This window comes from Sminthopsis crassicaudata, chromosome 3 (assembly GCF_048593235.1).
Source record: "Sminthopsis crassicaudata isolate SCR6 chromosome 3, ASM4859323v1, whole genome shotgun sequence".
NCBI lineage: Eukaryota > Metazoa > Chordata > Mammalia > Dasyuromorphia > Dasyuridae > Sminthopsis > Sminthopsis crassicaudata.
The window spans coordinates 226,856,829-226,879,560 of NC_133619.1; the positions used below are offsets into that span (position 1 = coordinate 226,856,829).

The 22,732-nt window shown below is 44.0% G+C and overlaps 1 protein-coding gene across 2 annotated transcripts; it reads left to right on the top strand.

Annotated features, from left to right (window-relative positions):
* Positions 1-1,216: 1,216 nt before the first annotated feature.
* On the top strand, positions 1,217-16,706 carry SLC35F6 (solute carrier family 35 member F6). 2 transcript variants are annotated; one of them, XM_074300118.1, is made up of 6 exons: positions 1,217-1,443; positions 11,502-11,574; positions 12,082-12,253; positions 13,081-13,293; positions 14,901-15,011; positions 15,851-16,706. In XM_074300118.1, exons 1-6 carry the CDS (start codon positions 1,367-1,369, stop codon positions 16,318-16,320), a joined length of 1,116 nt encoding a protein of 371 aa, XP_074156219.1. In that variant the 5' UTR covers positions 1,217-1,366; the 3' UTR covers positions 16,321-16,706. The 2 variants fall into 2 exon arrangements, with proteins under 2 accessions (XP_074156219.1, XP_074156218.1); XM_074300117.1 differs by lacking the exons at positions 1,217-1,443; positions 11,502-11,574 and adding an exon at positions 11,797-11,885.
* Positions 16,707-22,732: the final 6,026 nt, after the last annotated feature.

Here is a 22,732-nt window from a genome sequence, read left to right on the forward strand (position 1 = left end):
GCACAGTCCGTCTCTAGGGCTGCAATCCCAGCAGGATCCCCTTTTCTGCCACATTGAGCAACCAGCTGGATGGCCTGGGCAAAAAGATCCACTTCACCTCTGTGAGGTCATCCAACAAGCCTTTATGGGGGGGGGGGGGGGAATGGAAAACTACACTCAGCACTGGGGAGAAGGGAATCTGAATTTTTAAAGCACCTACTATGTGCTGGGCAGTGTGCTAAGCGCTTTACAGATACCTGACAACAATCCAACAATCCTGAAAGGTAGGTGGTGTTATTGTCCCCATTTTACAGTTAAGGAAACTGAGGTAGATGTTCATTCTTCTAGTCAGTTTTTGAGGGCATATTTGATCTCCAAGTTTATGGGTCTATCCCCTGTGCCATCTGTCTCAGCTCAATCCCATAAATATTTACTAACAGCCCGCTACTAAAATCCCCCCAAAAAAATCAAGTCCGTATTGGAGGAGCTCTTCTTCCTTCTTACCTCATTGCCGACCTTCCTGACTTCCTTTAAATCACAAACAAAATCCCACTCTTTACGTAAACCTTCCCTCTCCCCTCTTAATTCCAGCGCTTCGGCCTTCTTTTCCTGACTTAGCCGCCACATAGCTTGCTTTGTACATATTTGCTTGCACGTAGACTCTCTCCCCTTATAGCTCGTTATTCTTTGTATCCCTGTCCATGGCACACAATGATTAAAAAGTGATTGGTTGATACTGATTTTGTTTTCTCATCTGTAAAATGGGTATAAGAAATCCCCGATCTACTGAACCAGGGTTTGGAACTCCGTAATTTCACGAGTAGAAACCGCACCAACCAGTCCATCATCAGTGCTCGCTATTCGTTTGATAAATTTAAGCACAAAAACCTTCTAGCCCGCAAGCACAGTCATTCAGCCTTCCCGTAAGAAAAGGGGTTTCTGCCCCCCTCTCCAGAGGCAGAAAACAGGAGCACGTGCTCTTATTTGTTGGGCGAAGAGTGGAATGACGTGCGGAGGGAGGGGGGCGGGTTAGAGTCGTGGAATGACGTGCGGAGGGAGGGGGGCGGGTTAGAGTCTGGCCGGGAGTCTGGAATCCCGAGCTGCGCGCGTGCGCGAGCGTGCGTGCGCGCGACCCGAGCCTCCCGTCTCCAGCCTCGGCTCCGCGGGTCCTCGAGCCCTCTGGGTGGGAAGGGGAGGGATGAGGCGGGGGGCGGGGCCCTGGTGCAGCTGACTTGTGGGTCAGGTGACCGCTGGTCCGGAAGCGAAGCGCGTTCTGCCTGCCCGGTGCCCTCATTCCCGTAGTGTCCCCATCCCTCGGGCCGGGAGTCACGCGGACCCCGCAGGCGGCGGCGGCGGCATCCGGGCGCTGCCCTTGCACGGCCTGGCCATGGCGTGGACCAAGTACCAGCTGTTCCTGGCCGGGCTCATGCTAATCACCGGCTCCATCAATACCCTCTCGGCCAAGTGAGTTGGGGGGCGCGGGACCTCCTCCCATGGGTCGGGGCCTCAGGCCGGGCTGGCGCGGGGAGAAGGGGCTCTGCAGGCCAGGTGAATCCGACAAAGGCCTCGGGGTGCGCCCGAAAGAGGCAGAGAGCGCCCGGGTTCTGATTCCCGCCGCCTCGCGCTTCTCATTTCGGGGCCTCGGTTTCCTAGTCTGTATTTTTTTAGTCTTGTATTTTTTTTTCCCCTGAAGCTGGGGTTAAGTGACTTGCCCAGGGTCACACAGCTAGGAAGTGTTAAGTGTCTGAGACCAAATTTGAACTCGGGTCCTCCTGAATTCAGGGCTGGTGCTCTATCCACTGCGCCACCTGGCTGCCTCTGCGTCCATTCTCAATATTACATCTCTGATAATTTTCTTCATCTTCAAAAAAAAAAAAAAAAGTGTTTATGTGGTGTATTTATTTAAAGTTGTAATTTAAAGTTGTACAGCCTCCCCAGTAGAAGTTTCCAGACGAAAGCTTTACTTGCTTTTTACTTTACTATTATGTACCTAGCGTAAAGCAGGTGTCTAAAAATGTTTGTTAAATGGGATTCCAAATCACCGGTTCCATACCCTGTGTTTGGGAGAGCCCGTTTGTATCCTGGACCCTGGGCTCGCAGACATTGTTTCCGGGGGCTTAGAACGTGGTTGTCCTTTGGGGGCTTGAGTTTCTCCATAGATAAAATGGGAATTGATGGTGATACTTCTGCCTTTAGAGGAGAGGACTGTGGAAGTGAATGGTGAACTCGTTTCTTAAAGTGAGCCGAGGCGTGTTGAGGGGTCCCAGCGTCTGTGCTAGGGCCACCTTTTCAGCTTGGCTTTCACACAGTGTAGAGCTAGAAAGGTATTGGAAATTGACAGTCCGGCTTCCCCGCTCCACTAGACCAGACGTGGAGTTAATGAGTGCCCAAGTCTGTTACAAACATTTGTCAAGCACCTAATATATGCCCAATACTCTTGGTGCTAGAGGCTTCAGAGATAAAATAGCACTACTTGTGCACGCCAGGTGGTGAGACCTTGGTGTGTAGTTCTCACCACGTCTTGTTAGAATCCCCTCCTTCTACGTGCAGTTTTAAATTTGACCTGATTTGCCTGAATACCATTTGAAATCTTGGAGAGTCTGTTAAGCATAAAGTTATAATCTAACAAAAGATGAAGAAAAAGTTTTAAATTGACTTCTTAAAGCACAAGTAAAATGGAAGTGGGGGAGGGAGAATCTTATGCCTTATATTTATAATGATTGTATTGAACCATTTTGTCCTGCTATCTGTGTATAGTATGACTTATGATGGACTTACTTTACTAAACACAATATAAAAATCAATAAAAGAAAAAAAATCCATTCCTTTCCTCATCACTTTGACCACTCCATCATCCCTTAATATTTGTAATGGGAATGAGGTTTATTAAAAAAAAAAACAAAAAAACCTTCCCTTAGCAATTTTTCTCATGAATTGCCAAGGCTTCAAATGATTTGTCATCTACATGGGACTACACTAATTTTTTTTAGAAAGACTCTGGGGGCAGCTAGGTGGCGCAGTGGATAGAGCACCAGCCTTGAATTCAGGAGGACTAAGGTTCAAATCTGGTCTCAGACACTTAACACTTCCTAGCTGTGTGACCCTGGGCAAGTCACTTAACCCCAGCCTCAGAAAAAGAAAAAAAGAAAAAGACTCTGGGCAACTAGAGGGTAGTCGGAAGCAAGGCCATCCCTGGTCACAGAAAAGGGAAGGTCAGTTTATCTACCCCTGTCTCATTGTCTACTAGTGAGTGTCTCCAGTTGAGTTAGTTCCCAATCTTTGATCCTGCCCCTGGGGGTTTCTGTAATGGGGAATCTTACATTATAATTATACTTCTCATTTGCATACCACTTTATAGTTTTCAGTGTCCTTATTTTTATAATCTCATTTGATCTTCATAATTACTTGGTAGGCAGGGCTGGGATTTTACTCCCTTTGCAGATGAAAAAACTGAGATTTGGAGAAGTTTGGAAACCTAGGTAAGCAGTAGAACTGGGACTGGAGCCCAGGCTTTCACCCACTGATCATTCTACCTTCCCACCTACAGGACAGATTACTTCAAACCTGTAAACCCATAACCAATTAGAAACTGGGAGTGACAAGACACACCTCAAGAATAAAAGACAGGTGAAGAGCTTGGCAGACTGAAATGTAAACTTCCAACCTGATATTTGATACATAGAAATTACAGAAATACAAATAATTTGACATGGGTAGAAGATGAGGGTTTATGCCCTAACCTATTCCAAGCCATTTCTTTAGGGACAACTCAATGAAGATAGCCCCTCCCCCCACCCAAAAAAATCAGGCAGTCTTGCTCCACTTGGAAGAGAAACAAGTGCTTGTGAACTCTTCCAACAAACTATATTTGGAGACTGATTCTATTACATTACTCCCCTGGACCAAAGTATCAGACCCTCTCTGTGCATACTAGCAATTATAAAAAATTCCCCTGAAAACTCCCTCTCAATTCATCATTCATCCCATCATCAATTCACCAAATCTTCCAGCTCACTGGAAAACGAGTTTTCAAGTTGCAGCACCTAACTTTAAATAATAGCTCTTCAAGGCTCTGTGCTTTTACTAACCCACTTCCTCTCCCCTGGTCTCAGTTGTCTGTAAAATTGAGGGGTTGAGCTTGACACTGTCTGAGTTTCCTGCTCCAAAGGCATGATTCTCCAACTCCCCTTATTCCCAGGAGGTGACTCCAGAGTCAAGAGTAGCAACTCCATTCTTTTGACCAAGTCTCAGTATCCCATACTGTGTGGCTTCCTTCTCTGACCACTCTCTTCAAATTCTTCTCTACATAAATTTTAATAAGTAACACATTTAAATACTATGTTATTTTCTTCTGAGAGAAATATATATATTTTTGTTCAGTCATGTTGAATGAACTCTTCTTGACATAGATACTGGAGTGGTTTTATTATTTCTTTTTCCAGGTCATTTTACAGGTAAGGAAACTGAGGCAAATAGGACCGTGTGATTTGCCCAAAGATTATTAATATAATCTGTGTTTTATTATATTTTTGTTTTGTTAAGCATTTCATTTTAACATTACATATTAATCTGGTTTGGGCTAGGGCAGCCAGGAGGCACAGCTGATAGAGTGCCAGCCCTGGACTCAGGAAATCTCATCTTCCTGAGTTCAAATATGGCCTCAGAAACTTACTAGCTCTGTGACCCCGGGCAAGTGACTTCACCTTGTAAGCCTCAGTTCTTCATCTGTAAAATGAACTGGAAAAGAAAATAGCAAATCACTAGTATCTTTGCTAAGAAAGCCCCAGGTGGAACCACAAAGAGTCAGACAGGCCTGAAGAATAACTGAACAACTCATTTGGGCCATAATCAGCCATGTCTTGGGCCACATGTTTGATGCATCTGGACTACATCACAGCTGCACTTTTTTCTGTAAGTAAATACATTTAACTTCTGCTAGGCCAGTCTGTCTCTGACATTGGTTTAGCCAATGTCTTTGGGGCTAGAGCCCTTGGGTTCTACCTTTATCATGGCCCCAGCCCATAAAGAACCAGATTAGCTCCCAGCCTAGTCAGAGCAGAGAAGGGAGAGCATTGCAAGTCTGGGTCTCAGCCAGAGACAATCCCAGAGCCAGCAGAGACAAAGCAGAGACATGGGGGTCTTTTTGTAGAACAACCAGGAGGCCAATGTAAGTGAATCCCTAAGCTGAAGAGGAAGGGGCAAGATGAAAGAAGACTAAAAAGGAAGTCTAGGTTATAAAAGGCTTTGAATGCCAAAAAGAGCACTTTTAATTTGAATCTGAGGCAGCAGGAAGCCATGGAAGTTTATTAGATAGAGGAAGTAACAGAATGGGGCCTAGATGTTAGGAAAATCATCTTAGTGACAGAAGGAAGGGTGGATTGGAGCCAGGACAGCCTTGGGAGCAGGCCAGCTCACCAGCATATTATTGCAGCAATCCAGGTGTGAGCACCTGCTCTAGAGTGATGGCAGTGTCCGAGGGGGGAGGGGAAGCCAGGCCCCAGAGATGGTGCAAAGAGGAAATCAACAAGCCTTGGCAGTAGATAGGACATAAGTAAAGAATCTGGGCTGACTCCTAGGCTTGCAGGCTTGAGGGACTGGGAAGATCCATGTTGCTCTCAGCAGAGTGGGTGAGAAGATGTAAGAGGAAATAACGAATTCTTTTTTGGATATAAAAAGGGTAAGATATGAATGGCACATCCATTTTGAAAAAAGCTGTTGGAAATTGAAAATTGGAGATAAGAAAGTTTGGGGCAGGAGAAGTAGATTTGAGAAACATCAGTATGGAGATGGTAATTAAGCCCCCGGGAGCAAATAGATCTCCCAGTGAATGAACTAGTATGGAAGGAAAAGAGAAGAAGGCCCAGAATAGATCCCTGGAGGTCACCTAGACTTAGAGGGCATGATCTGGAGGAGGAATCAGCAAAGGAGACGGAGAAGGACAGATCAGATAGGTAGGAAAAGAACCAGGAAAGCTAGAAGAGAAAATTAAGAAAGAGACAGAGATCAGCAGCATCAAAGGCTGCAGAGCTAAGGAGAGTGAGGATTGAGAAAGGCCATCAAATTTGGCAATTGAGATATTGGCAACTTTAAAGAAAACAGTTTCAGGAGATAGATAATGTCAGGAGCCAGATTTTAAATAGCTAAGAAGACAATGAGATCAAAGAGAGGAGAAGCACCTGTAGTAGACTCCTTTTTCAAACAGTTTAGTTACAAAGGGCTGAAGAGATAGAGGATGATAGCAGGGATGGAAGGATCAGATGAGAGATTATTTTCAGGATGAGGAGATATGAGCGTTTGTAGACAGTAGGAAGAGAATCAGCAGAGAGGGAGAGATTGAAAATTAAGTGAAGGAGTGGAGATGACAAAAGAGGTAGTCTGTTGAAGGAGAAGGGCTGGGATGGATCACTTGAACAAGTAGAGAGGTCATTTTTGGTGAGGAAGAAAGTCATGTCCTCATGTGAGATAAAGAAGGAGAGGGTCTCAAAAGGCATCTGAGTGGTAGGAGATGGGCAACAGGAGGGAAGACGCAAATAAACTTGAGGCAAAGTTTTCAGCCAAAAGACTGGGGAGCATAGGGGAATCATGAGGGGTGTGAAGAAGGATGAAAAGGTTTGGAAGAACTCTGGAAAGTGGAATAGTAAATTGATAAGGGAGTACTTTTTAAGTAAGATTGCCTAGCAGCACCAAGTGCCGTGTTAAAACTGTGTAACAAAAAATAGTAGTGGACTGTGATTTTCTCCACTTTTATTCAGTAGGAGTAAAGGGGATAAGTTGTGGTAGTGATCAAGGATGAAGCTTAGCTGGGCAAAATGGGCAAGTCCATAAGGAGGTGAAGCATTCGAGAAAGGAAGACAATGTAAACTTGAACTGGTTCATCAAGGGGTCAAGATGGGAAGAAGAGGAGGGAGTGGCTAGTGCAAGGGGGATGGCCTGGGAGAGAACTGAGAGGTCAAGGGCATCAGAGGACATGGGGAGGCACAGGAAGATTGCCTAGCAGCAGCAAGTGTCCTGTTGAGATGGTACATACGTAACTTCACTCTTCCTCCATAGTGTAGAGGAAGAGTGGGGTTATGTAAGGGAGGGAGAGGTGAAATGCCGATAGATTGTGATAATGCCAGGCCCTGAGAAGTGAAGTAATTGGGACTGAGCTCCTCAGCTAGTTAGCAACAGGACATTAATGCAAGAGGCTTAGCCTGGGAGCATTAACTTATGGCCTTGGGACAAGTCACTCTGCAGCTCTCTAAGTTTGTTTCCTCATCTGTAAAATGAGAGAGTCAGACTAGATGAACCCTAAACTCTCTGTGAATGCTTTGCTCTGATGAACTCCCAGGCCAAAGTCTTTTTGCGCCCCCCCCCCCCCCCAGCCATCCTGCTATAACAGCTCCTCCTCTTCCCTAAGCTGATCCTGGACTGAGGGGAGAGGGGCAAGGCAAAAGCTGCTTTTATTCTAAAAAGGGCGAGATTTATGTTCATAGGAGAAACCGGGAGGGAAGAAAGGAAACAGATCCTGTTCCCAGCAACAAGAAAGGAAAATGATCATTTCCAGGAAGAAGTCAGGAGTCAGGGCCTCTGCCATAAACCCTCTGCCATCTGATGCTCTCTATCTCTGCAGCTCTTGGCAAGCCATTTAACCTACCTGAGCCTGTTTCCTCCTCTGTAATAGGAGAGTAACTAACTGGCCTCTTTGGTCCCCTTCAGCCCTAAATCTTTTCCTCTGATCATAGCTCCAGGGCAAGAGGCTTGGCAGTGGTTGGAGGAAGGGACAGTGGTGTCCCAGAAAAAGTGAGGAAGAGATCAGAATGGCCTGCTTGGCTCTGCCCCTGGCTCGCCCCGGCCCCTAGATTGTAATGAGTCATTTGCCTGTCACTCTCTTCTCTGGCACCCAGGCCAGCATTTTTCTGAGGGACTGAGCCCGGGGAAGTACAGTCTAAGCTCTCTCTGCCTTACCAACTTGTTTCCCATCCGTGAATGCTTCAGGTTTCTTGTCAAGAAAACTGCAAGTGGGGTCGTGAAGAGTCAGACATGTTGCAACGGATGAATGACAATGGAGAGAGCTCCACAATTGGAGTAAGAGTAGGAATGTAGGAAACTGAGACTCGTGTTAAATTATTTGCCTGAGGTCACTTAGCTAGTGTCTGAACTGACTCCCAAAAAAGCTGATGCTTTTTCTATGGCATTGTGCTTTGGAATCTCTGAATCATTCCTTGTCTCTGTGGTGGAGTCAGTATATTGGGTGTCCAGAATTAAGGAAAAACACATTATAAACATTTGACTTGGCCTCTAATCGACTGGAAACCAAATGCTGCCGGTGCTGACACCCAATCCCCAAGGAGGCCACGGTCTGCACCTAAGTGGCTGATACAAAAAGATCCCATTCCCCTGCCCTGAAATGTTGCCAGACACATCCCTGTGTCTGGCCAGTCTTGACAAGTTCCCTCTGTGGGAGATAGTAAAAGTGCAAAAAGGAAGTGCCTTGAAGTAGCCTGCCGAGCTCTGGCTGGCTCCTGTCTTAGGACTGGGCATCCTTCTCAACACCCCAGCCATTACCCTAGGAAAGGGTTGAGTCCTAAGGCCCCTCTGTTCCATCTCAGCAGCATACTCAAATCTGGAGGAAGGGGAGGGGTGCCAGGTGAGAACTCCTGGGCAGGAGAACCTGCTTTTCCATCCTGCCCCTATTTTCCCCTGATTTTCAAAAAATCCTGCCAGGTCTTGTTTATTTGGGGCTGAAAAATGATTATACTATGCTTCCTGTGGTTTCTTTGTCAGCAGAGCTGGAAACAGGCTAGGAAGCTTTGATTACCCAGGCATATGCTGGAATTCTCTCTGCCAAAAGCAGAACAGCTAATCATTTCTTGACTTGCCTTATTGAAAACTTCATTCTTGAAAAAGTAGAGGAACCAAAAAGGAAAAATTCTGTCCTAGATCTGATTCTTACTAATAGAGATGAACAGGTTGCTGAGGAGAAAATTAGAGTATCATTGAGATGGGGTGGTGGGCAGGTAGATGGCCCCTCCATCATAGAATTTGTGATACAGGAGAGGAAATGTAAGGCATACTTTGACATATATCCCTAATTTAAGGAAAGCAATTTTCAGAGGAAAGATAGGCTCTCGTGGAGCAAAATGCTTCAGGGGAAATTAATCCACGAAGAATGATAGAAGATACTAAAGTTACAAAGGAAAGTTTCCAGTGAGGAGGGGAAATGGGATTTGTCTGAAGAGATAGATGTAGTGTAGAGATACTCTCCAGGAAATGGAGGTCTGTGGTCCAGGCCTGTGGACATGTTGTCAAGGTCATCAAAGTTTGGAAGGGGCCAAGATAGGCAAGATAAAATGAAGACAACACAAAGAGGTTTAGTATTTGGGGGTGGATTGGGCTTTAAGCTCTTTTGGGAAAAAAGATCAGAAAAGGAGAGAGACTTTTCTTGGGGTAGATGAGATAGTGATGATCACTGACAACAGAGAAAAGAGATCTGCACAGTTCTTAGTTTGCTTCTGATTTGTTTTTCCCGAAAGGGAACAATCTTTTACTGGAAATGAGAGGACAAGATTGGGGAACTGGCAATTGGATACCCAGGATAAATAAGAAAATAGTAAAAGAGCAGAGATCTGCCCTTGACGAAGCTAAGTTACCTGGCTCAGATGAGCTACGTACTTGGGTCCTTGTAGTTCTAGCAGACATGATGGCTGAGCCACTGTCCGTCAAATAGGATTGGAGGAGACCTGTGAATCTGAGTTAGATGTTGGGAAATGTCTAGAATGTATCAGTAAAAGGATAATCGGTAAACATCTAGAAGGGAAAAGGGAAGTGGTGATCCCAGTGAGCCAGGGTGGTTTCATTTCATCAAGTATGAGTCATGCCAAACTAACCTCATTTCCTTTAATTTTTTGACAATATTCTTAAACTAATAGATGAGGAGAATGCTATGACTATAATCTACCTAGATTTTAGCAAAACTTTCGATAAAGTATTTCTACTATTTTTGTGGAGAAATGGATTAGAAAATAATATTGTCAGATGGCTTCACTTCATTGAAGGGCTGGTGTCTTCAATGGCTTAATGTCACTGAGTTAGCTCTCCAGTGGAGAAGCCTGGAGTGCTCCTGTGCTTGTTCTGGGGCCTTGCATAAAAGGCATTTCATGATATGCCTGGGAAGAGGGAAAATAACCCTCTGAATGACAGTTAGGATCTAAGAAGATTTTTGTCTGTCTAGACGCAGTGGTCCTTGACTGTTGGAGGGCCGGACTATAGTAAAAACAAAACCTCACTCTGTCTCCGCCCCTCAGGTCATTTGCCATAACCTGCAGGGTTGCATGAACGTCCTCAGCGGCTGCATCTGGCCCACGGGCTGTAGTTTGAGAACCCCTGAGCTTTGGGCTGAATTTACTAAGATGAACTTCATGGAACAAAAATTGGGCTTCACAAATATAAAACAGAAAAAACATGGTTAGACTACAGTCCTAGAGGTTTTGATAGACAGGAAACTCAAGATGAGACCACGGTGTAATGTGGCAACTCAAAAGGTAGCAGGGGAGCTTAATGTCTTTGCATTCATTACTAATGCCTGGGTGGTCTCTTTCTCTTATACACACAGAGAGTGGTCTTTGCAAAAGCCCAGTCCTTCACTGCTTGAGTCCACTAATTGCTTGCTTTGCTTCTATACCTGTGCTGGCTACTGTGATTCAAACAAAGGACACAGTCCTTAACTCTTGAGAATAAACATTTATTTCCTTTTTGAGATCATATTTCATGAAACAATACCTGAGTCACTAGCAAAAAAAAAAAAAAAAAAGCAAGCCAGGAAATATTTGGATTGTGTGCTATGGTATGTGGCATAAATATATGCCAAAGTGGGTTTCAGAAGAGGGAGCAATTCTGGAGTCCTCCAGAAGGCTATGAAAGTGCCCTTGGTCAGACAAGGGTTCAGTCCCAGCTTCTTCTCTTACCACTGTGTAAACTTGGGGAAGAGCCTCAACCTTTCCATGGTTTATAAAAGGGAGCTGATCCTTACACTATTTACCTCATAAGGCTGATGTGAGGTTGAAGCAAAGTAATACACAAGACATTTTTTGGCTATAAAATGCTCTTGTAACTTACCTTCAGTCCTGCTTAGCATTTTGCTAATACTTCCCTAATATACTCTCATATCTTATTTTGTTCTTTATCATAGGCCATATAACCTTGCAGATAAATAGAGTGCTTGACTTAGAACCAGGAAGATGAGTCTAAATCCTGCCTCTGATCTTTAATATCTGTGAGAGCCTGGACAAGTAATTTAGTCCCTGAGCCCGTTTCCTTTTTTTAATAAAGTAGGGCTAATACCTCTTGGGATTTTTGTAAGGACCAAATGAAACGTAATGTACTTCACAACTTTTAAAGTGCTATGGAAATGTAGAATAATAGTGGCAGTCATTCTGTAGTGTTATCTCCTCAGGTCTCAAGCCCCTGATGCATCTTTATTGATCGGGTGGAATAGGGAATATAGTAGCCTTGCCAATCAATGCCATTCTTCTCTCTTCCAGATGGGCTGACATGTTTATGATTGAGGGCTGTGGAGCAAGCCAGGCCCACAGTTTCCAGCATCCTTTCCTCCAGGTATCCTCTCCTCACCCTACTTCCCCTCAAGCTTTCTGCCTCCCTCATGGCTCTGAACACCCAGGCCCCTTTCCTTGGCACTCGGGGCTTAAAAATTTACTTCTTCCATACCATAGCCACAGAATTTTCTCTGGCTTCCAGAAGCTGTCGACTAAGTCAGGCCTGACTCAGAAAAGATCTCTGATTATCTTTTTCTTTTCTTCCCTGCCCTGCTCCCAATAGCTGTGTAGAAATGGACACGCATGAGAGTTGGCCAGCTACTCTTGGCCAATAATGGGTATATTGAGGAAGAGCTTGGACATCAGAGATGAGTAAGAAAAGTGAAGTTTGCTTAAGCCCTGGGGTCTAAGCGTTTCCATTTCCATCCCAAACATAAAAAGTCTATCACATCCTTCTCACGGGGGACTATTGCCCTTTCTAGAACATTGTTAAGATAAGTAGTTGGATCAGATAGCCCCTAATATTCCTCCCAGTTGTAAGAGTCTATGATTGTATTATTAATTTCAGGCAGTGGGCATGTTCCTGGGAGAGTTTTCCTGCCTTGCAGCCTTCTACTTACTTCAGTGCAGAATTCGGGGGCGCACAGATTCTAGTGTGGAACCCCAGCAGTCCTTCAATGCCCTTCTCTTCCTGCCCCCTGCCCTCTGTGACATGACTGGGACCAGCGTTATGTATGTGGGTGAGTATTAAGATCTGAGCAAGGACTAGCAGTTTGAGGTATGGCAGGGTGGGAGGGGAGAGTGTTTCAGCAGCAGCAGGACCCTTTCTGACCCTTTCTCCCACCTTCACTTGTTTCCTCATTCTGTTTTTCATCTTCCATATACCACAATTTATTCAGCCATTCTCCAACTGATGGGCATCCACTCAGGTTCCAGTTTCTTGCCACTACAAAAAGGGCTGCCATAAACATTCTTGCACATGTGGGTCCCTTTCCCTTCTTTAAGATCTCTTTGGGATATAAACCCAGTAGTAGCACTGCTGAGACAAAGGATATGCACAGTTTGATAACTTTTTGAGCATAGTTCCAAACTGCTCTTCAGAATGGCTGGATGTATTCACAGTGTTTTTCATCTTCCAACCAAAGTGGATTCTGTGTTCTTTAGATATCCTGTGCTTTCACAACTCCAAACTTTGTAATGGGATTGTTTGTACCCTTTCTAATCTTCTCCTCTACCTATTAAACTCCTATCTTTTAAACCCAAGGCAATTGTTGATGTTCCTTTAAACCCAACCCAAATGTTGCCTCCTCCATAGTGCTTTTCTTGATCTCACCTTCCCACTTACATCTTATTGTAAGACTTTGCTTAAAGTTTCCTTAGGCCCTTATTCTGTATATATTTATGTGTCACATCTCAAATATGAAGTGCTTTTAAAGGCAGAAAACATTGTAAAAATGTCAGCATTTCCCCAAGAACAGGGACCGCCTTACCTAAACTTGTATTGCTCCTAGCACATACACTTAAGAAATGTTTATTAAACTCTGCCGAATTTTCCTCATTTCTGTAGCCCTGAACATGACTAGTGCCTCCAGCTTCCAGATGCTTCGTGGGTCTGTGATCATCTTCACAGGTCTTCTCTCTGTGGCTTTCCTGGGACGAAAACTGCTTCCGAGCCAATGGCTGGGCATCCTTGCCACGATTGCTGGCTTGGTGATTGTGGGTCTGGCTGACCTCATGAGCAAGCACGATGATCAACACAAACTCAGTGATGTGATTACAGGTATATTGAACTGTGCAACTGGATAGTTCCCAGGAAGAGAGTCCCATGAGAGTGACTGACAAGGAAGTTAGCCTCTTGCCCCTATGACCAGCCACGGTGAGGCTTTCAAAGAGATAGGGAAGGTTGAAGTTGATGTTGAGAGTGAATGAGCTACCAGCCCTGAAGTCAGGGGGATCCAAGTTCAAATTTGACCTCAGACACTTAACACATCCTAGCTGTGTGATCCTGGAAAGTCACTTAACTCCAATTGGAATGATGAAAGAAAAAAAAAAAAGGGGAAAAAAAGAGAGTAAATGAGCTGAGGATAAGAGTATGTTTGAGTCCTGGGCCAGACACCACAAGGCAGCAGGCAGAGCCAGGTGGTAGGTGGGCAGGGAAGTGCTTGGGTGTTTACCTTGCCCCAGCCTGCTCTATAACCAAGAGGCCAGCCCTACCTGCCTTTTCCCCACAGGTGGTTCTGAGAGATTTTGTTTTCACTTCTCTAAGTGAAAAAATTTATGAATATTTTAATGTATTTCAAATGTTTTTATTATAAACAGAAACTGTGAACTATGACAAATAAGCACGCAAAATAAGGAACAAAATATTAGGCTCAAACAAATAAGTAGAATCCCACACAGTTTTGCCTCATGGTCCCTTACACATCCCTTCATACTTCAGCTAACTCTTGCTTGTTTGCCTTTTTTGTCTTTCCATTTATTGTTGTAATCAATGAAAGTTGCGCAGGACCTTCTGAGCATGCTTTGCATTACTTCATTAAACACTTTGCATCTTTCCCTGGTCCTTCATTGCATTGATATATTGACCTCCTGGTGAGGAAGCTCCCTCTACCAGCTGCAGCTTCTTTATACCTTAGAGCAGGGGTTCTCAAACTATGGCCCATGGGCCAGATGCGGCCTCTGAGGAAGTTTATGCAGCCTGCTGGATTATGGCAAATGGACTGAGGGGTGGAGACAGAGTGTAAGGTTTTGTTTTTACTATTGTCCGGCCCTCCAACAGTCTGAGGGACAGTGAACTGGCCCCTATTTAAAAAGCTTGAGGACCAATGCCTTAGAGTCTGGAAGACTTGCCTGCAACTCTAAGAGTTTCAGTGACCAGCCCACAGTCACAACAACATAAGAGTAGCAGGCTTGACTCCTGGTCTTCTTGGTTTTTTTTGTTTTGTTTTTTTTGGGGGGGGCTGGGGTTAAGTGACTTGCCCAGGGTCACACAGCTAGGAAGTGTTAAGTGTCTGAGGCTAGATTTGAACTCGGGTCCTCCTGAATTCAAGGCTGGTGCCCTATCCACTGCACCACCTAGCTGCCCCTGACTCCTGGTCTTCTTGAAGCTGGCCCTCTGTGACATATTGCCTCCCATTCTGGTGAAATGCTTTGTGTTATTTACTGTTCTTGCATTCATTACATTGATAGACTCTGAAACATTCTCCAATCATTGAATCTTAAGTTGAAGAAATTATATTTAAATAGTCCTCAATCCTAGTTTTTCATTCATAGGTGGGCCTTCATTTAAGGCCCACATCTATTTTTTGTTCATCTTTTCCTCTACCCCACTGCCATGGCCTCCAAAATCTTTTCCTCAATGTAACTACTTACCACTCTCTCCTACAGGGGACCTGCTGATCATCATGGCACAGGTGGTTGTCTCCATCCAAATGGTGCTGGAGGAGAAGTTTATCTACAAGCATAATGTGCACCCACTTCGAGCTGTGGGTACTGAAGGTACATTTGTGGGCCACTGGGAAGAGGAGGGATGGAGAGTGCCTGGTGGGGAGCAGAGAGAACTTGGGGTGAGATGAAGGAGGGAATCAAGGAGCATGTTGGGGAAGGGACCGAAATGAGGTGAGGTGCCCAGAGAATGTTGGGAATGAAGATACCCTTCTCAACTCATCCATACAGTAAGCATCTACTGTGTGCGAGATACTGAACTGACTGTATAGAGAATGGAGATAGACAAGATACTGGTATTGTAACACAGGAAATACAAAAGGAGTGATCAGGGAATACAAGATAGAGGAAATGGCATGTGAGTTGGCCTTAAGAAATGTGTAGGGTTTTCACAGATAAAAAATGGCCTATTACAGGAAAACTCAGGAAACTGTGATGCACGTCAGCAGATCACTGAGTACCACAGAGGGCCAGAGTCCAAGGTTTGTGTCAGAGAGTGATAAGAGATAAGGCTAAAAAGGTAGGCTGAATCTGGAATATAGAAATCATGTTGAGCTTAAAATTTTTTTCTGTGGGTATTGGGGAGCCATGGAATATTTTTGAGCCGAGGAGTAGAGTAAGCAAAGTAGTATTTTGAGGAGCTTTATTTGGGTGAAAGGTGCAGCACAAATACAGTGGAGGGACACTGCTCAGGGAAACCAGCAATAAAGCTACTGAGAAGTGATGAGAATCTGGTTCTAGTGAGAGTAGAAAATAAGGAATGGATCAGAGAGATTTTGACAGGGCACCCCAAGCTCCTCTGGAGCATCAGTAAGGGTGCCCCACGCATTGGGAGTTGGAAAGCCAGCATGTGTCTGTGAAAGGGCTCATTCCTCTGCCCCTTGTTCCCTCAGGCCTCTTTGGCTTCGTGATCCTCACGGTGCTGCTGGTGCCCATGTACTACATCCCTGCTGGTGCCTTCAGTGGCAATCCCCGGGGCGTGCTAGAAGATGCGCTCTACGCCTTCTGCCAGATGGGCAGGCAGCCGCTCATCATCGTGGCGCTCCTGGGCAACAGCAGTAGCATCGCCTTCTTCAACTTTGCCGGTGTCAGTGTCACCAAGGAGATGAGCGCCACCACGCGTATGGTCCTGGACAGCCTCCGCACTGTGGTCATCTGGGCCATCAGCCTGGCACTGGGCTGGGAGACTTTTCACCCGCTGCAGATCCTGGGCTTCTTCGTCCTCCTGACGGGCACAGCTCTCTACAATGGGCTGCACCAGCCCCTGCTGGCCCACCTGCCCTGGCGCCGGCCCCTGGCTGAGGACCGTGAGCGGGAAAGTCTGCTTGGGGGCAGCCGTACCCCCATTAATGAGGACAGCTGAGCCCCTGCCAGGTCCACCCCACTGAACCCTGAATTGTAGGCTCCTTTTCCCTGAGGACAGGAAACCCTGGGATCCTCAAAAGGAGCCTTGGAACTGGGATATCTAAGGTCCTTCCCCCCCCTTCCATTGTATTCTCTTTCAGGAGGACACTGTATGTACCACTGGGGTCGGAACCTGGTTCTCCTGCCCCTTCCTCTGACTGTTTCCTCAACTTCCTTTGGCCCAGGACATGCCCCAAAATCTGCAGAGGGCCCAGGAGAGGGCTTGGGCCCCCCTGCCTCCGGCTCCAGCCACGTTATGGAGAGTGATGGACTGAACCAGGCACCTGGATTGCACTGATTTGCCAAGTCACTAATCCAAATTGAATAGTAATCATTTCCCCTGAATCATGAGTCAAATTTAATTTATTAAAAAAAAAAAAAAAAAAAAAAAAAAAAACGAAAACAAAAAAACTAAACCCTAAATATCACTTCAGAACCAAACTTAAACACTGTATTTTCTCAGATCTTTGTACTGCTGGGTCATCTGCAGGATGCCGGCCAGTCATGAGTTGAATGGGCAGCCGACTTGGGCAGTTTGGCCCCAATCTGCCTCATTCTTTGTGCCATGACAGGCTCCTGTCTACAATGTGGGGGTAGGTCTGCTTAAGTCACAGGTGTTAGCTGTTCATGCTGCTGCTGACGGCTGCCTGCCCACAGCCCACGTGCCAAGGGGTGCAGGCTAGGTGGGTGGGCCGGGGTTGCAGCTGGTTCTGCAGGAGGAGAAACGGTCAGAGTGCCCTTGGCAGAAACTCGGTGTTACTTGGAACTATTACCTTTGGGATCTTCTTTTTTTTTTTTTTTTTAAAGTAAAACCGAATAGAAGAGTGATCCATAATGTGTGAGGTTTGGGGGTTTGATTGTGTTTTGGGCAGAGGGGAGTATGACAAGTAGATAGACAATATCTGGGCACAGAATTCTGGAAGACTAGAGGTATAAAGAATTTTAGGCCTCATCAAATCTGGTCCCAGGACATTGGGTGCATCCCTATTGCACCCTTGTCTAAAACAAATGTGGGTTTGATAACATGTAGAGAAAGGCCTACAATTAAGTTGAAAAGTTTGGGGGGACATTATCTAACAGCTCTGTGGGGGTGGATGTATGTTTGCGGTTTCCCCCCCACCAATACTTCAGTGGTTAAGATTCAGTCAGACAAAGACTAAGTAAAACTGCTAGAGATGTTAGTGCTATCACAATTAAAATTGAACAGAAAGGTGAATTGAGGCAAATCTCTGAGTGAGAGCATGTTTATTAGCAGGGGCATGATGAATGTCAATAAATGCATTAGGGATTTGCCCACATTACTGCCAAAGACCTTTAGCATTGGACAGCTCACATTCTATGGGTTTGGGAGAGTACAAAACAAAGAACAGACCAGGCATGTAAATGAGCCATGGGATTAAGGACAACAGGATCAGTTATAGAACCGAGGCAAAGAAAACAACATGATTGATTGGAAGTTTCTTAAGGGTAGTTAGCAACAACCCTCTTTTATCTCTCCGGAGACTTAAGAATTGCTTATTGTCTGAATAAGCAGATAGCAAGCTAGACACTTGGACAGCAAACCAGCCATCTTTGAAGGAAAGCCTGGTGGTGTAATGATAATCAGGCTCAATACTCTTGCATTCACACCATTTTCCAAGATCAGTTAAATTCAAGTTAGCTAGCTGGAGAACTGAATTTCTAAATGTGACCCATTAAAAGCTAGCCAAATCTCTGAACTAAGTGCAAAGATAAAGAACTGTGACTTAAGCAATTATAGGACAAAAGCAATTAATTATAAATGAGATCAATTCAATCTTCTTAGTGCTATGAAACCTTTTTTAGGTTTGGAATTATGAAGCCCAGTTCTACCATTTCCTATTCATATGACAGTAGGCAATTTCCTTTCCAGGCTTTGAAGGTTTCCTGATCTGTAAAATGAAATGAAACTAAATACTTTCAAGGTCTCTTCAAGCTGTGAGTCTGTGGTCCTGTGCTCCCTGGTTGTGCTATTGACAGTTCTAAGATAAGGGCAGCAACAATTAACTGTTTCTGAACAGAAGCACTGTAAGGAATGTGCAATAATTGCTGATATTTACACAGCATGTTATCATTGATAAAGAATTTTTCTTATAAAAAATTGGTAAATCTGTTAGTATAAATATGATTATACTTACTTTAAAGGTACATAAACAGGCTTTAAGGGGAAGAAACAGGTCATAAAACCTGAGTCATCCAACTCTTTCTAGTGGTGTTCTGCCTTGTCCCACTACTCGATGTAATTGCTTCCCCATTGCCCATATCCTATCTGTGGTCCTCAAACCTTGCCCTTCAGGTGACTCAATACTGATTTTGCAGTTAGCACCATCATCCTCCTATTCACTAAGGCTTGAAATATCACTTTGGGTCTGTCCCTTTACCTCCCCTGTAGCAACTCAAGTCTTTGTTGACTGTTATACTAATTATAAACAGCTGTTTTAGGATCAGAGCTACAAAGGAAAAAGAAACCCTTCCCTGTCTCCAGGAAGCTTGCATTCTTATGAGATGGATATAGTACAAATCCAGAAAGTGTAGGGGAAGCAAGAATAAATTCTAGGCGTGGGAGACAACCCATTCAGCAATAGAAATAGGAAATAATATTGAGTTTCTGGGAGCAGCTAGTGGTCCAGTTTGGCTGAAACAGTGTGAATGGGGAGTAATATAAAATAAATTGGAAAAGGTAGTCTGGAGAGAGATTGGGCAAAGTTTTAGGCAAGAAAGAGCCAATAAAGCTGTTTGAGTTGGGGAGTGACATCAAATAGGAATGTTGTGAATATTTAAATTTCCTGATATGGAGAAATAGATGGCATGCCTTTTAGACACAAAAGCCAAGAAAGATCACAATCACACTGGACTTTCTTTGATAAATCCTATGATTTTTAATGCAACAAGTCACTGACTGCCTCACTTCAAGGCCAAATTATAGTAGATACGTAGTAAACAGGTTTAGTCAATGGTATTATGAGGTCAGAATTGATTTATAGTTTTTATGACTTATGATAGGAACATAGATATCTAAGCTATGTCTATCCTCAGATTTAAAGGTCCTTGGAATTATCAGATCTTAATGCCCAAAAAGAAGGCTGTAGGGATGGTATGGCTATCACTTCAACTAGGAATCCTTGCGATTTCTGGGTCTGGGCCACTTTCTAGATAGTTTACTCAATCTCCTCTTTTGAACTATATGGATTCATGGACAAATGGGGGCTTGAGTTTTCAGCCTTAAATATGCATAAACATCATTCTAGCTATGTTACCCTTCAAATAAGCAAGACTTTTATTAATCCCCTTTACGAAATATTCCAAGCCAAGTCAGTGGTTGTCTGACAGGCATCTTAAACTCAACATATTCAAAAAGAGTCACTATCTTTCCCAAAAAGTCTCCCCCTTTTCTGAGAACCCTATCGATGATGAGTCAGGGTCCAAAAAGATCAACACAAGCAATAGGCTGAATGTAATAAAGTAAACCTCAGTATATATCAATGCAGAGTCTTATAGTTAGGTTTAAAAAATAACTTTACAGATACAAGATGAGAGAAGTAAGTTGCGCATGAATCAGCAGTGTGATATAGCAGCCAAAAATGTCGTGGGATCTCAGGAGTGTTGAGAGACAGCATCTGGGAATGAGAAAGAGAGATTGTCCCTGTTTCATATCTTATCTAGACTATCATGTTCAGTTCTGGCCACCATGTTTTTGGAAGTACGTTGATAAGTTGGAAAGGATGCAGTGAAGATGGTGAAGAGCCCAAAGTGCAGATCATGAGAACTGATAGATATACTGGGCCTGGAAAAGAAAGACTCAGGAGGAATGGAAAAGTTATACTCAGATACACCTGTTCTTTTTGCCCCCAGAGAGCAGAAGTGTGGGAACAATGGGTGGATGCTGCAAAGAGCCAAACTTGGATTTGATATCAGGAAAGACTTTAGAGACGAGTGGAGCTAAAGCTGGAGTGGGTTGACTCAAGTAGATTTCCCCTCAATGGCAGTTTTCAAGCACAGGCTAAATGACCATACGTTGAGTATTTTTTAGATTGCACTTTATTGATTTCTTTTTACATCTACATTTTCCAGTATATTCCTGCTTCCTAGGAAGCCATTCCTTTTACCAAAGAACAAATTAACCAATACATTTAAAAAGTCTAAAATTATCTATGGTGTTCCACACTCACTCTACCTCTGCAATAGAGGAAGCAAGGAATCCTATATTTTCTCTGGGACTAAATTTCATCATTATGATTTCACAACCTTCGGTTTCAAATGTTTTATTCTTTCCATTTATATTATCCTTGCTTCCTGTAGTGCTCATCTGACTACCATCAGTTCAGCAAGTTTTCCCCAGCTTCTCTGAATTCATTATATTCATATTTTACAGGATTGCAGTTACAGATACAGTCCACCACCCCTTGTTTAGTTATTCCCCCATCAATTGTGGACTTGAGTTTCTAATAGCCTTTCTTTTCTAAATCCGGTGATCTTAATGCAACAAGTCATTGACTGCCTCACTTCAAAGCCAAATTATAGTAGATACATAGTAAATGGGTTTGGCCAATGGTATTACTGAGATCAAAAGTGATTCCAGTTTTATGGTTTTTGTAACTTATGATAGGAACGTAGATATAAAGTTATATCTGCTCTGCACTTAGATTTAAAGGTCCTTGGAATTATCAGATCTCAATGCCCCCAAAAGAAAGCTATGGAGATGGTATAGATATCACTTCAACTGAGAATCCTTGCTATTTTTGGCTCTGGGGCACTTTCTAGATAGTGTGCTCAGTCTCCTCTATTGAGCTATATGGGGACATGGACAGTTGGGGATTCTAGAGTTTTCAGCCTTAAATACACAAACATCATTCTAGTTAAGTTACCCTTCAAATGAGCAAGCCTTCTATTAGTCCCCTTTAAGAAATATTCCAAGACAAGGCAGTAGCTATCACCTTAAATTCAATATATTCAGAGTCACTATTTTCCCCCCAAAATCCCTCCCTTTTCCGAGCTCCTATATTTCAATCTTTAATCCATTTAGATTTGTAACCTTGGAACCATCTTCAATTTCTTTCCACAGTTCCCATGTGTAGTCATCTGCCACATCTTACCCATTCAGACTAAACATTCTCCCTCATCTCTCCCCTTCTCTGTTCACACAGTCACTACTCGGGTTCAGGCTCCCATTTTCTCTTACCTGGACTACTGAAATAGTCTCTTTATTGACTTCCCTGTTTCAAGTCTCATTCTACTCCTTCCTTTACACTGTTTCTGTCCTCCATATAGCTTCCAAATCTAATATCCCAGGTAGTGGCTGATGACTTTTCAAGACCCTATCATTGTAATACAAAGCCCTATCTGCTACTGATTAGCTGCCTGTAAATGTGTGCAGCTGTTTCTGTCACGCCTCTTTTTGATCCCACTTGGGGTTTTCTTGGCAAAGACACTGGAGCAGTTTGCCATGTCCTTCTCCAGCTCATTTTATAGATGAAGAACTAAGGGAGACAGGGTTAAGTGACTTGTTCAGGGTCACACAATTAGTGAGTGTCTCAGGCCAGATTTGGACCCAGGAAGATGACTTTTTCTGTCGCTGGGCCTAGAACTTGCACTCTGATGCCAGTTGTAAATTAGCTTTTACAAAGGGATATTTACTAAAAGTTGCAAAAGAGAAGGTATAAAAACCAGGGCTCAGCTAAGGTGAGGGTGCTTTCCTTTCTGCTCACACAGTCACGGGGAGAGTATTATTACACAATAAAGTATAAAATATCTTTTACAAAGATAGTGAGGTACTGTTTAGGGAACACATAAAGTCCAGGAGTACTGCCTGACCCTAGGAGTCCTTTTTCCTCTCTCAAAGTCACAAAGTTCTCACAGCAACCAAATGAGTTCCTTCCTTACTAGACTAATGCCTTGGTTGGGTTAAGAAGATGGTTCCCAGTGCTCATCTTACTTGATTAAACTACTGCAACTATTGGCTTTTGTGGAAACTGTCATTTGAGCGGACCTCCAAAGGCTCTTTTGAGGTACATGACGTTATATGATCTGACCCATTCCCTTTCTCTTTATTCCCTTACCAAAGATTAGAAATAAACATAACTGAAACAGGCACTTAGGGATAGCTGGCTGGGACATAAGACAACTGGTGGCCACCATTGCCCCTCCACAAGCCAGAAGCTCACAGCAATTCTTAGCTGTCTCCAGGGAAGACATGCTAAGGGAGAGATTTTTGCATGCAAACTCATTTTCATCTCCAACATCCCACATATGGAAGGCAGGCAAGAACTACATCTGTAATTATCTATGCAGGGAGCTAATGGGTAAATCAAAGTACAAGCAGAGGTCATAGTAAGAAAGGAAAGAGCCCAAAGCTG

Coding starts and splice junctions, on each gene's coding strand:
- SLC35F6 (XM_074300118.1), top strand. CDS start 1,367: ATGGCGTGGACCAAGTACCAGCTGTTCCTGGCCGGGCTCATGCTAATC. Junction 1,444..11,501: donor ATCAATACCCTCTCGGCCAA/GTGAGTTGGGGG, acceptor TCTCTCTTCCAG/ATGGGCTGACATGTTTATGA. Junction 15,012..15,850: donor TCGAGCTGTGGGTACTGAAG/GTACATTTGTGG, acceptor TTGTTCCCTCAG/GCCTCTTTGGCTTCGTGATC.